The 15,237-nt window shown below is 40.4% G+C and overlaps 1 protein-coding gene across 11 annotated transcripts in view; it reads right to left on the minus strand.

Annotated features, from left to right (window-relative positions):
* NEBL (nebulette) overlaps window positions 1–15,237 on the minus strand; it is a 362,420-nt gene that overhangs the window by 106,855 nt on the left and 240,328 nt on the right. For 8 of the 11 annotated variants that reach the window (XM_084782452.1, XM_084782451.1, XM_084782450.1 and 5 more), the window contains 3 exons: window positions 6,912–7,052; window positions 4,628–4,715; window positions 4,449–4,520 (listed from right to left, as the gene is read on the minus strand). The exons of 2 other annotated variants lie outside the window; for them this stretch is intronic. In XM_084782452.1, the coding sequence (XP_084638578.1) occupies window positions 4,449–4,520; window positions 4,628–4,715; window positions 6,912–7,012 (261 nt within the window). In that variant the 5' untranslated portion in view covers window positions 7,013–7,052. Of the gene's footprint in view, window positions 1–4,448; window positions 4,521–4,627; window positions 4,716–6,895; window positions 7,053–15,237 lie in introns of all 11 variants that reach the window. One more of the 11 variants, XM_084782456.1, reaches the window with a different exon arrangement.

Consider the following 15,237-nt stretch of genomic DNA (forward strand, 5'->3'; position numbering starts at 1 on the left):
TAATCCAGTCTGGGCTTTCTCTGGAGGAGTAACACGAAATCTAATGTTTTCATCATTGGAAGAATTTTTCCACAGAAAACAAGTTCATTTGCCTGGAAAAAAATTGTCCCAACCTGCATGCAAGTGAACACCCTGCAAAGCTCTGAAATAAAATAGTGAATCAGACAGCCCACTGATGATGCCTCATTAGTCCTACACAAGGCTCATTCAGCTGCGTTTACAGGAAACATACCAAAGATTCCTTTTCACCTACTTTTGTTGTTGTTTTGTTTTGTTTTTCAAGACAGGGTTTCTCTGTGTAGCCATGGCTAATCTGGAACTCACTCTGTCAACCAGGTTGGCTTTGAACTCACAGAGATCTGCCAGTCTCTCCCTCCTGAGTGCTGAGATTAAAGGCGGGCACCACTGCCACCACCACCCAGTTCACTAAGCACTTTTTATGACTACCTGCTAGAATGTCACTAGATCTGTGATTTTAGGATGCTCAATCCAGTAGACAAGCCTAGTTGATACAAGAAATTGATGAGGTGTTTGACAACCATATTGAAGTACCAGAGCACTTAGTTAGGGAAATAAAGTGTTACGTGCTCGAAAGGAAAACTAAAAGGCTGCCTGGAGGCTAGCTGTCCTTTAGGGCAGGGACGTGAGTTTTGTAGAGGAAACACCATAATGTGGGCAGCTCAAACACAAAGCAGAAACTGAATGGAAAATACATGGAAAAAAGAAGAAACAGAAACCTGGGGGGGGCAGGGGTGTTGGGAGGGGGGGCGGAAGAGGTAAGGAGACAAGGAAAAAATGCTTTATCCTGATTCCCAAAGAGAAGCCACTCTACCGGAAAAACTGACATTTCTCTCGGTAGAGAGTTCCACGCAGTGAAGCCTTCCAGGACCGACCCCAAGCCAGTCTAATTTGACATTGTACATACTGACTGGGCTGGGCCTGAATATAGCAGTGCCTCTGGGCTTCCAATGACCCGGTTCCCTCTCTCCCTCCTTCTCTCCATCCTTCTCTCCCTCCCCTCCCCCCACCCCGAGTGAAATGGCAAGTTCAAAGAGATGAGCCCGGGATACTCTCAAAGGTGAGGGGAGAATTCAGGAAAGGGGTTATTCAATCCATCCCTCACAAACTTACAGTCATTCACCCTGCTACAATAAAAGACAACAGGTCCAAGCTATCAGCCACAGGTAGGAAATTCGGACTGAAAATGACTCTTGTCCTCAAGTCTGTAGAGCTCCAAACAGCGTTATGAGGAGCGCTGGAAACAAACGTGAGTCTTATCTCACTCACAGTCCCAAGCGGCCCACAGCTGGACTGCTAAGCACAGTTCTGATTATGATCCTGCTCTGGACACAGATGAGGCTAGAGGGGATCCGAAGAGTAATTGGACCGATGGAGGGCATAGAGAGGTACCCGGTGTAAAGAAACCCATCACCCCCGACACCTGTGTTAGAGATGAAGCAGAGTAGAAGCTGACTGATAGCTAGGCTCTGGCACGTGAACTTTGTCCCCACCAATGCTTGGAGGGTGGTCTCGGACACTCTCTCAACTTCTGGTTGGCACACCTTTGAGTTGGAACGCATGGATCCTACACAGAGGCTTGCTGGATGTGTGTCGCGGTGCCTGGCGCGCAAGCAGCAAAGAGGAAGGGCTATCAGGATGGCTGAGGCTTGAGGGTCACACTGACCTTGTTTCAATGGCAGGGAACTTGCTAGCTCAGTGAGTTGGTGTCCAGCATAGGAGGATTTCCTCAAGCTTTAGGGCACAGGGCTCTGCTAAGTCAGCAGCCCCTCCCATGTCACTCAGCAATATCTCTAAACTCAGTAATGTGAAACAAAACTGCCCTCAAAACACCAAAAAGCAGCAAGGAAGCACAGATGCCCCTCCAGGAAAGGATGAGTGACTGAACCTCACCAAAGCTTTTAAAGGTTCCTGTTTGATTTCGGCATGAGGACTGGTGTTGTAGGTTAGATGTGGGCCACCAATCCAGCCCTGCACATTAGAAACACCATACAGGACAGGCTTAGCCAGAACACGGGTCTAATTCAATGTGACAAAACATCCATTTTATATTTCTCATTTCCCCTCTGTGACTGATGCACTTTAGACAACCAGCTAGCTACGCAACTATACAGCAGAGAAGAAAATTTCAAATTTAGAAATTTTATTGATTTGAAGAAAAAGGAGTTTCAGATTTATGGAGTTGGTTGCTTGCTCCCCATAAAACTACTGATGTCACTGAAGAAGAACAATTAACTTTTACTTAGTCACATTTGACTGGAACGTTTAGGAGCATAAACACTTAATTTAGCTCAGTTTTGTTTGTTTGTTTACTTATTTATTTTGTGGTTGAAGGCCTTGTATATGCTTGATAGAAATGTGGTGCTCATTTTATCCTCAACCTTAACGTTTGGTTTTAAATGATTGTGTAAACCCTTTCTTTAATTTTTATTTGAGAAATCAGTGGGTTTTTTCATAATTTTTATTGATCCATGTAAAAATTCTAGGAGCTAAATGATTATCTTAGTAAGTACAGAATTCTATGATGAGATAAGGTGTAAGCATACACCCAGGCATAAAGTAAGGAACAATAATCATGTTCTAAATATTTAAGTAGTACAGACATTCCGCCAGGAAAATAAATCTATAATAAACAGAAATTTCTCCCATGTGTTTGATTTCACCTAAAAGGGAGAGAAACGGCATGATCCTTGCATCCACAAAGTAATAAAAGCCATTGTGCCTCCCTACAGGAAGGCTCTTAAGTCGCCAGTAAGCAGTCCTCCCCAAAACACTCCAATAAATCACCTGCCTAATTAAAGCTACAGCCCAGCAATAATTACACTTCAATAAAAACATATCAAAGCTTGAAGAGGCACTGCCTCCAGAGCTGGCTTTAAACGATGGCATAGCTGCTCCTGACGTTAGTCCAGAGGCAGTAATAAGCGTTACGTGGATAGCCACTGTGAGAAATAACAGCCGAGTAAAGAGAAAGGGCTTTGTGTTCACCTCCCTGTTTTAATCTCTGCCTGCCTCCATCTTCTTGCTTCTAAAATGGGAGGGGAGGGGGGGAAATAGGAGACCCAACCTCACAACACCTGGCCCACGGTCCTCAATACATCTTAACTGCCACTGGTGTCAGCATCATTGCTATCATTGTTGCTTTCTTATTATCGCAGTTTCCAAAATTAACTCACGTATGTTAAGTAACTTATGCTTATGACTAAGTAATAACACAAGGACATATTAATTTAAAATTTAACTACATCACATATAATTGTAATTATAAACTAAACCCACCAGCCACCAGCATCAATAACACTGTTTAGTTGTCTTAAGTAAGTTGATCTTGGAGAACTGGACAATAAACAACCCGACTGCCCTGGAAACAAACTTTGCATGTTACAAACACCAGTTGCCACTAGTGTTGTGCTCAGCTCCCTGAATGCAGGCACAGACACAGTTCACGTCATAAAGCTCCATGGTTTTCTGTTTTTGTTTGTTGCTTGTTTGTTTTTTCGAGACAGGGTTTCTTTGTGTAGCCTTGGCTGTCCTGGACTCGCTTTGTAGACCAGGCTGGCCTCGAACTTACAAAGATCCTCCTGCCTCTGCCTCCCCAAGCACTGGGAGTAAAGCCATGCAGCATCGTGCCTGGTTCCACGGTTCTTGTCATCAGTTCTCTTACATGGTTTATGGGGATCTGGTGGGTTCTCACCCTAAGTGAGAAACAATCTTCCTTATGCATGTAGAATTCTAGTTTATTTGTTTATCATGTATGTGTACGTGTTTACATTAAATACTTCTAAATTTCCTGGGAATAGCATATAAACTAGCTGTAATTCCTAAAACTAAAAATGTTCCTTTTTAATGATATTATCATGTGAACCAGGGCTTTTAACGTATAGTTCTATCAACACACACACACACACACACACACACACACACACACACACTCACACACACACACCTTATATTGCAAAGAAATGTTGGATGCAGTTAACAGTACGTGAAGTTTCATGATTTGTAAAATTATGGCACTGGACAGAAACTTCAGAATATTAAGCACCAACCATTCATTTAAATAAAGGTCTTCCATGTTGAGAATCGTTCATTTAGATAGACGAATTACATCATTCTGCTAATTTTAAAGTCTCAGGGCTTCTCAAACAACAGGACATGCTTGATAATGCAGCACCATGCAGTTTCAGATGATGGCACAACTTGGAAGAGATGGTACCAGGATTAGGAACGAGGAGACTCACTCCAGCAGAAGTTCCCTGCCTATATGACCTTGGGGAAATCACCTAACATGTCTGGACCTGATTCTGTGATGTAGAAAATGGCTGTGCCCTAACTGATGACCTCAGGGTTTTCTCTCCAGCCCCGTGACCCTACAACACAGCCTCAGTGTGAACAAAGCAAGTAAGACAGAAGGCTTTAAAGCTACTTACATCACTGATGAGTTCAGTGCACTTTCTGGCCAGTTCCATGCTTAGATCTTCAATAACAGGTTTGGGAAACACCTATGTAAAAAATATAAAAAGAGAGAGAGAGAGAGAGAGAAAGTCCATTTTCCCCTTTGGCTGTTACCCGATTGAATTTTGTTCTGTGGGAGGTCCTTCTTGCTCACCTCATGCTCCTGTTTTTCTTCCTCCTCCATACTCTCCTCTGCAGTTTCATCTTTCACAGCCTTGAGCACAGGTGCCTTCATTTTTACCCTATCAAAATATAAACGCTTTAAACCTTGTGTCTTTCCGTGGCCAGCCGCAGCCTTGAGCTCCGACGTCGCTGGGGCACTGGAAGCAACAGGCGTGCCAGACTTGATCCCTGGCTCCTGTCACCTTCCTTATCTCAATTGTGTGTCAGGGACACCAGGATCCTTGGGGTCTGCCAGGTCCAGCCGCACAAGAGAAAAAGCAACGTCTTCTGAGGCAAAGTTCAGTTTTACAAACCTAAAGTCAACATGCTGTGGAAAGCTTAGGAAAGCCAAAACAGAAAATGTTTTTTATCTTTTAATAACTCAATTCACTGCTCCTCCACACCCCAGAAAATGGTTTAAAGGGGACTTGAAGATCCTACAAACCTACTCAGCTATAACACCCAAGATAGCACAGTGTAAAGCCAGCTATCCCAAAGATTTCTCAACTTGGTCTAAATAAAGCTTTCTCTGGAATGTCAGATGTGGCTCTGTTCCCATATAGAGACTCTGTACCATACAAATTCATTTCATTAACTTAAATTAAATGTTTTATGAGATTTTAACAAACTTCTCACATCCCCCAAAACTACTCACTTCATATTAGCTGATTAGAGGCTAATAATTTATTACAAAAAGCCCTTTGAACCACTTCAAAGAATCTATTCTGAGTTAATTATGACTGTTAATCTCAAATTAGGGAATACTGTATCACATTAATTGTAAACATCATTAAACATGAGAAGATGAAGTTAATATATGTTGATATATTATTTAAGACTTCTAGAAACATCACTGCTTCAAAACTAATGATCCTCTTTGCATTTTTCTCATTGTGTGAATTTCACAAATTCACTAGTCATTTTTTATAGTCTTACTGTAATCCACATTTGGAAAATTAAGAGTTTAAGTTATCATATATTCTATGTGGACTATCTTACTAGTTCTATAATTTAAAAAGCACTTCTCACAACAAATACTTTATTGTCAATTTAAGCAATTTTAAGACTCTATCACTCACAATGTGTTAATTTAGCTGATTAAATTTTAGGGCAAATTTGCTTTCTACAAAATTATAGCATATCAGTTATCAGTATAAGAAAAATATCCTATAGTGACTAATTAAACTAATTACATAAAATATATCTTTATCTAAAAAAATACATCATTCCAAATAGACGAATATTTTTATATCATATCTCCTTTTCAATTTATTTTAATAATCAATTACAAAAAAATTTTTTTCAAATTAAAAAACCTTGAGGAGACCTAAAGTTTATATATCCAACTGAACATCTATGGAGGTAGAACACCTGTTCTGAAGCTGTGGCGCATCACATTACATTTTACACTCTAACTACAGAACATATATTTATGTACTTATCCTCATCAAATTTTTTAAGAAAAATGTCTCAGTCTTACCTAAACTAAAAATTCTAATGAATAAGACATTAAAATTCTGCACAACCATTATAAACATACTATATCTTAAATTCTTTTCCAAACTGTTCCCAAAATGGCTGGTAAGAGAAAAAAGACATACTCTAAAACAAACTTTAAGCAACCTGTAAAAGAATTTCTACACCTGCCAGGGCGAGTGCCACATGCCACAGTGACCTGTCAGTAGCACATGCAGGAATCTATGATGCCCATCATTCAAAAGCCTACTCAGCTTACAAAATCTTTCACTTCCCAAACAGGAATCCTCTCCCCCTCATCTCATCCCAGCTACTATTCTGTCTACCACTGTCTCTTAGTGACACCCCATTCCTCCTGTGAAATGTGACGGAGAGCAACATTGTTACATCTGACTAAATGTCTTCTACAAGAGTTGTTGGCTTTCTAGTGCAACGGTTCTGGATAGAGGTCAAATGAAAGGCGTGGCAGACCCCACTTAACTAGAAAAAAAAAATTGCAATAGGAAACTCTCCCCAGAGGGCTAAATTGGGAAACCCTGAGATAACAACCATGTCACAACAGCCCTCTGGACATTTTTTTTTTGTATGTTAAACTTGTGCTATAAGGAGAAGAATGTGTGATCAGTAATAGTTTCTCTCGTGTCCTCTCCCAAGGGCTATTCTGCTATTCCTTAGAATATCCACTATACTACTTTCTAGAAGGAAATGTGTTCTATGAATGGCTAATTTCTATGAACTTTTCTTGTAAACCTCTAGAAGTATATAGAAAAAAAATACAGCCAACCCTGTCCAAGATGCACCTCTTAGCTTCCACTTCAGATGATAGTGCTCGTGTTGCTTCCGTGATGCCCGTTTCCATGGTGAATGACCTGCATGAGGCTTGGGCGGTGTCTCTTCTCATTTCCAGCCAGGCTCTGAGTTCTTATTGGCTCCTCACTGGGCTGCAAGAAGACAATCACTCAAGCCTTAGTGCACAAAAGCCTCAGAGATAGAACCAAAGACCAGACCTAATATGAGCACATGTTTTTTCTTTTGAGAGGTTGGAACCAAAATTTTAAAGTCATGTGGATCCTTAGTAAATCTTTAGGAGCCAGGCCTTATCACAGAAGCTTCCATCTCCAGCTAGTTCAGTAGATGGGAACAAAAGAATCAGGAGGTCAAGGCCAGCTCAAGTTACAGAGTGAGTTTCAAGCCAGCCTGGACAATGGAGTGAGACCATGTCTTAAAATAAACATAAAAAGTAAGAACATGGCTAAGAACATAGGTGGGTCATTATCAAATTTGCTTGATTTCTACAAGCAGACATACAGCTATGCAAAGCCTTCAGTCAGACGCCAGGGCTGAAAAACCAACACAAGCCCCCACTTAGAGTGCCTTCCTTCAGAGAGGACAAGCTAACGGCCAAGAACAGAGGCTATCTGCTTCATTTGCCAAGCGATGCGATAATTACTGTGACAGAGCACTCGTATCAGACATAACTGGGGCCCTGCTTAGTGCACAGTGATACCAGCCTGCTGGTTCTTTGCTTGGTGAAAGAGACACAATGGTAAATAACACATATCCGTGAAGGAAAAAAAGAAAACCTCAAAACTAGCTGAGTGAACTCTTTAATGGACTTTCTGGCAAGCCACATACACCAATACTTTTTATTTAATGCACCTTCTTTTCATTTACACAGGAGTATAATAAAAAAAAATTTCATGTCAAGTTTCCTCTAAGAATTTTAAGCCCTGATTTTGTTTCAGCCATGCTTTTTGGTCAATAGGTCTAAAATCTGACTGGGGAGATGAAAAGAAAGTATTCTTACAGGTAGTTATAATGTTTCAAAATTACCTATCCTTTCTTTTTTTTTTTTTAAATTCTAGTTTAATGTATACTAAGACATACTTTTACCTTAGAGTGTCCCAAAAGGAAGTATCTCTCCAGGTTCTAACTCTTGCCTACTTATATACTCTTCATGTACACTGTCTACATCTCCTCTCTCTTTAAGAGATACAGAGGGAGCTGGGCAGGGTGGTGCATGCCTTTAATCCCAGCACTTGGGAGGCAGAGGTATGTGGATCGCTGTGAGTTCAAGGCCAGCCTGGTCTACAAAGCAAGTCCAAGACAGCCAAAGCTACACAGAGAAACTCTGTCTCAGAAAACCAAGAGAGAGAGGCGGGGGAAGAGAGAGAGACAGAGACAGACAGAGAGACAGAGAGACAGAGAAAGACAGAGAGAGACAGAAGAGATAGAGAGAGACAGAAGAGACAGAGACAAAGAGAGACAAAGAGAGAGAGAGACAAAGAGAGAGTCAGAGAGAAAGAGAGAGAGAGAGACAGAGAGAGAGAGAAAGAGAGAGAGAGAGACAGAGAGAGAGAGAAAGAGAGAGAGAGAGACAGAGAGAGAGAGACAGAGAGAGAGAGAGAGAGAGAGAGAGAGAGAGAGAGAGAGAGAGAGAGAGAGAGAACAACATAGGAGATCACATTCCTCCTGGTGAAACCATGGAATTCCAAACCTGGTTGGGCCACACCTTCTACAGCATACCGTTCATTTAACCTTTCCCTGCCTCTGATCTGGCATGAGTCAGAATGGAGCTTTAATAAAAGGAAATCACTTGAACCTCCAACTACTTTGTACAGGCTAATAGTTACAGGAAAAGCAGTAGTTATCAAGAGGTCTTATTCTTTCAAATGGTGACGAAGGGCATCCCCCCAGCAGCCTCACAGTGGGAAGATAAGAATTGATTTCTCTAATTATAATTCTTAAGACTCCCTGAACTTTTACTATTATGATGTGTACCTATACGCAGGTACATTTCTATAGCAGCTGCCAAGCAAGTAATGACAATACGAAGAGACACAGCCTCTGGCCAAGAAAACACGTCTGTACCACCCTGGTGAGTCACACAGCACTTTCCAGTCCTGAGTTTCCCCAGTGTCACAAGTAACAAAGGTCTTGTTTATTCACAAATGTCCCACACTTATTCTATTCAGCTCTCCTTTCTTTTCCTCCTAATAGAATGTGTTCTTTTCTTCAGCATGGAGACAAATTACTTACATATAAAAATCCCTAATAAAATATTACAATAAATTATGGTTCAGTTCTGAGTTGAGACTGAAGACACCTGAAAATATGGTGGGTGCCTCAAACCACAGGATGTTTTAGATGGCCTGTGCTTGGGGGTGAATCAGCAGCAGCTAGAAATGGCTTTTCTTTGAAAATCCTTTATTTACACAAGAATTGGCTGTACCAAAAAGGGGACATAGTTGTGTCCGCCATGTTATTTCGTCAGCCAAAGAAGAAGAAACCAAACACCCAAAGCCTAAACAAACCTTGTCTGAGCCTATTATATTTCTGAATTCAGTTATCTCCCCTACAAAGTCATGTATTCGTCCCTAAAATTCCCTACATCATGCCTTGCTGCTTTCTCCCCTAGGAAAGGGTACATAAGCCTCTAAAGCCCATTTGTTCATTGGGTCTTCATTGTCCTATAATCTTCAACAAAAGAGGTCAATGGCTTCAATTATTTGAATATGGCATTTAGCCAGAAGCAGAGTCAGGAAGCTTTATTATCACACACAAAAAGAAGACATATGTATGCATGTGTGTATGTTTATGTAGGTACACATGTATATATATGTATACAAACACACAGTGTGAAAGACTGACATAAAAAAATGTTGAGTACTTTACCAAGTGCTTCATCATAACAATATTGTCCTTTGACTGTCTTTAAGCTATTTTGTAATTCTGCAAGCTGCTAAAAATTTATAATAATGCAAAGGATCCTTATCTACAGAAATGTACATTTTGTCTTAGAGAACGCAACTGATTATTGGCTTTGAATCTGTTTATAAATTTATTTCAGCATTCCTTGTTATTTATGTATCCATGGTTCCTCATATTCACCTTGAACCAACTGCAACATCTTACTAGTCCCCTCATTTATTAATACATTAGAATATTTGAAATGTGCTTATTTTGTGTTTTATAAGTCCCCATATTTAGCAACATATCACTTAACAGTTATGAATCTTCTATCCTCATTCCTTTAACATTTATAAAAAATTAAAGAAAAGGGGACTCATTAGAGAAAGTGCTCTGGAAGGGAAGCTGTGAAAATGTTTAGCATGCATTGTAACCAGCCTCTCATTTTGTTTTGTTTTCAAGCCTGACCTTGATTTACTATTGGCAAGTGCTATGTGCCTGCATGCATACATGTATGTGTATTCACACATACCCCAAACAACATATATACACTTAGGCCGAGTTAATTCATCACAGCTGCCAGTTCCTGCCTGAAAAGCATAAAAGGCTCCAATAAGTGCAAAGACTTAATTATTTCTCACATCTGGAAGAACTTGAACATGAGAATGGGTTTACTGAAGAAGCTCTTCGCTGGCTGTCAACACCCCATTCAGAGCCAGAACAGGCTTCATCACTCTTGGCAATTCCTTAGCCCACTCAGAAATAGATGCTCTACCAGTTAATTCATAACACAGTTTGTTTACATGATTTCTGAATTTTATGGAAGTAACTCATGTAAAAGAAACTGTTTTGTCATGTTTGGTCTTGGGGGCTGTTGTATATCAAACTGGGTAAATCTGATGAAGTCCTCCTATTCAAGCAAACAAAGGGGTGGCTTTGAGGGTGGTGTGAAACATTTGAGACCAGCCATTAGAACAATAGGTGACATAAACACTTGAAAAGCACATGAGGTGGCACTTTCTGGGGAAAGTGTAGTGCAGAAAATGGAAGTGGGAAAGCTCTGTGAATGCAGAGCAAGGCGGTTTTGCAGAAACAAGGGGGAAATACCAGGTCCATCCCAGAATAGGCGTATAAGCTGGACCTCAGCAAAGTGGTGCAATAGAGGGGATGCCTCCATAGAGCACTTGCAAAGACCCACAGGCAAGCATTGAAGGGCCACAGAGGTCAATGGCTCTGTTGCCTACAGCAGGAATGAGGGCAGGAAAAGAGCAGCAGCCACAGACCTCAGGCGAGTTCCATGAGGTCACTGTACGGAAATCACTTTATATATGCTACTGTGAGTCACGAACCTTGTATACATGATACAGTTCCTATCAGTTAACCGTGGGAGCAGCAGCTCTTCAGAAACTCTGTTCTCCCTATGTGCCTTGAACTTAACTTCTATCCTGTCTTGGTATCATTAGCCAAGTGAAATTACTCTCTCTGTAGGGAGTGTACAAACTTCTTAGTGTTAATAAGTACTTTCAATCTTATTTGTCTGTAAGAGGAAATATTCACGGAGAATTTGTGTGAATAGAAGTAAATTTGAGAGTGTTTATTACAAAAACTTCGGACATCTGCAATTTTGTGTTGTGGCTGAAATGGACAATGCCACCTACTCTGCTAAAAGTGATCTTTAGGCTTGTACTTTAAACCTTAAGCATCGAGTCATCATAACCATGCTCATGAAGGATTTCTTCTGTCTTGAAGTAATGATTTTTTCATACCCCAAACCAAGAAAATAATTGGACAACTATTATCATGTATTCATAATGTCCGCAATATCAACTCTCAAGTTTTGTGTCAATCTCCATGCAGTGACCTCATTTTGTAACTTAAAACAGAAGACAATATCAAAATCAAAATCTTCTTTTGTTTGTTTGTGTTTTCTGGTTCTGTCAAGGCAGAGTTTCCCTGTACAGCCTGGCTGTCATGGAACTCATTCTGTAGACCAGGTTGTCCTCCAACTTAGAGATCCAGCTGCCTCTGTCTCCCAAGTGCTGGGATTAAAAGTGTGTGCCACCATGGCCTGGCTTCAAAAACAAACAAAATCTTAAAGTAATTCTCTCATTCAAACACTTACCAAGGCTGGCATTAGTGCCACATGCCATTAATCCCAGCACTTGGAGGCAGAGACAGGTGGGTCTTTGAGTTCAAGGCCAGCCTGGTCTACAGAACAGCCAAGACTACACAAAGAAACTCTGTCTGAAAACAAACAAACAAGCAAAACACCCAAAAAACAAAAACAAAACCACTTGCCAAGATGTAAACAAACAAAATAATCAAAACCTAGAAGAGCAAGAGCTAGTTTAACTTACACTGGTGGTGATCTTTCTCTCTGTGTCTCTGTCTCTGTCTCTGCCTCTGCCTCTGCCTCTGCCTCTGCCTCTGCCTCTGCCTCTGCCTCTGCCTCTGCCTCTGCCTCTGCCTCTGCCTCTGCCTCTGCCTCTGCCTCTGCCTCTGCCTCTGCCTCTGCCTCTGCCTCTGCCTCTGCCTCTGCCTCTGCCTCTGCCTCTGCCTCTGCCTCTGCCTCTGCCTCTGCCTCTGCCTCTGCCTCTGCTCTCTCTCTCTCTCTCTCTCTCTCTCTCTCTCTCTCTCTCTCTCTCTCTCTCTCTCTCCTGTTGTTTGTCTCCAGTGTTTATGTGTAAGGAAAAGATTCCTTAGATTTCCTTACACAAAGTGTTATGTGGAAGTATTTCCTGTGTACTTATAAGCCAGGTGTTACCTTAATCTCTTCAATCAATGAAGAAAACTGACAAAATCTAGCCTCATCTTAATGCAGACTAGCCACACTGAAGTACTCAGAGATCACATTAACTCATGGCAGCCATACTGGGTGATGTAGTTCTGTGTATCACTATAAGACTAGAATTCTTAACAATTTTTCAGTTTGATTATGTATGCCTTAATCTAGAAAAATACATTTAATATTAAGCTTTTTAATAATTTTGGCACTCTAAAAGGCAGGCAATAAAATATCCAATTTATGTTAGCTTTCAGAACTATCTAAATCAGAATCCTCTGTAAAGAAATATATTTTTATCAAGTTTTATTATAATGAATCAAAATTTATATGACATTTTAATTAAGTTCGACAAAGGTATGGTTGCATAATTTCTTATTCTTGGTGAGAATGGCATTTAAAATAGAAAATTTCAAGATATTGACTCTTTAATCTCTACCTAAATAGCAAAAAATTCAAATGGTCAAATACCGACTCTTCACTGATGCCTCAACTTTTAATTCATAAGTTTCATTGAAAATACATGAACAATTTATTCCTCAAATAATAAACATCTATATAAACCTTTTTAAAGCCACACTGTAAAGCAAAGTCACGATAAAAATATGAGACTCTGAGAGATGATGATCACCATTTAAAGAACAGAAGTAGGAGGGAGGGAAGAATGGGAGGACACAAGGGATGGGATAACAATTGAGATGTAATATGAATAAATTAATAAAATATAAAAAAAGAACAGAAGCATCTCATAGAAACAAGACCTTCCTTTCAAAAGCTTAGTTCTCAAATGCTTGACAGAGAAGGTCTTGGACCATGAGCATCATTGCTTCACAATGTACCCAGCTTCTCTCAATGAAGCCAAGCAAATGGACGCTTGAAAGCGGCTGTAATCAGGAATAATATTTTTTAAACAACGAAGAACATTGACTCTAAAAATAGCATCACAGAAAATCACACCCAGCATCCTCCAACGCTTTGTGTCAGCCCCTCACCCCAGCTCTGCTGAGGTTCTTGGAAAACATGAGTTCTATGTGAAAATGGAATTGGGCATCGGAGAGTTTCTCAGGCACCCTCTTCCTCGCAGTGTATATAAAATCCCATTTAATCCTCCCAGCACTCATTTCACAGCTGAGGACACTGGAAACTGCAGTGGTAATTCACCCAAATTCTCACAATAAAAGATGCAAACCCAGGTCTTAACTGTTTCAATGTGTGTAAAACCTACTAGACCGGACAGCAGTGAACATTCGGTGACTTTTTATTTCTTTCTGGTAGTGATAGTATTATTTTCTATCCTCTCTTTCAATTTCCCAACTTCAAAGAATTGTCATTACTGATAGGTTATTTTAAGGAGCATACCCTTTGTGGTATGGAGACAATTTGGTCCCTGTGATCTGCGAGAACAAGACTGTAGGAATTAAGAGCAATGGCAAAAGTAGGCAACCATTACAAAGACCCTTGATCTGGAGAGAGCCTAATTTGAGAAACTTTCATGCTTAATGATAAATACACTTCCAGACAGTAGTGGACTGGTAAATGTTTAACATTCATCTCTCCTAGGCTTTAAATTTGTTTCAAAATGAAAGCACATTTTTAATTTAAAAAAAAAAAAAGATGTCCAGTTCATTAGCATAACGGCAGAACAGGAATGAGGTGTGCATGCCAAGCTCACAAGCACACATCACAGCAACTAACAACGAAAGCCAATATCTAGCATTACATGGACCAAGAGATGCCAATCAACCAGAGGCCATTCTTCCAAAGTTTATGTTTTATAGTTTTGGGGTTATGTTTTTTTTTCCTTGCAGTGCTGGGGACTGACTGACCTAAGCAAGCACCTACCGCTACCACTGAGTTGCATCCACAGCCTATTTTGATTTTTTTTTTAAGACAGGACCTCACACAGTTACACAGAGTAGCCTTCAACTTTCTATATGGCTCTCATCAGCTTCAAACTTGTGACTCTCTTGTCTTTAGCTAGGATTGATTAGCTAGGGTTACAGATGTGATAGGGGTATAGATGTGAGCCAGAGCACCTGGCTCAGTCTTCCAGAGGCAACAATGGGCATCTGAAGGTATACAATTATAGCCCATAGCTGGTCTTCTCCTCCGTTGATGAAATCAGTCTGAAGGGCAAGATTTCAAACTAGCTGGGATGGCGCTTTAGCTATTGATAAACTAAGATCAGCAAGCTTGTGTCTGGTACTCTTGCCAACACATTTACAAGCATGCGAGAGTTTGCGCACACAAACCAATCAAGCAGAAACTAATTGAAAGGTGGGTTCCCCTGTATCTGAATAGTGTCTTCCCTTTGCACAGAATCTTATTGAATTTTCTTTAAATGGGTTGCAGTACATAAAAATGAGGGATAAAGAACATGTTTGTCCCCAGCAATGTCGTAGCAGTGACTTTTACTGTACTCTCCAATTTACCCAAACTAATGAATAGAATGGACAATAAAGCTGGACCAGCCCACTGATGGAAGGAGGCTACACTGCTAGCAGGGACTCACTCCAGCATAGCTGAGCCGTGAAAGCTATGTTAAACAAATTCTACTTTCACTTGCTGCTTTTTTTTATATGCCAACATAAAAATGAAAAGTTTATTTAGCTGTATAAATCATTTTTAAATGTTGCCTTCTACTTTTAATAAAT

Source organism: Acomys minous, assembly GCF_964271855.1.
Source record: "Acomys minous genome assembly, chromosome: 5".
In the NCBI taxonomy this organism is placed as follows: domain Eukaryota; kingdom Metazoa; phylum Chordata; class Mammalia; order Rodentia; family Muridae; genus Acomys; species Acomys minous.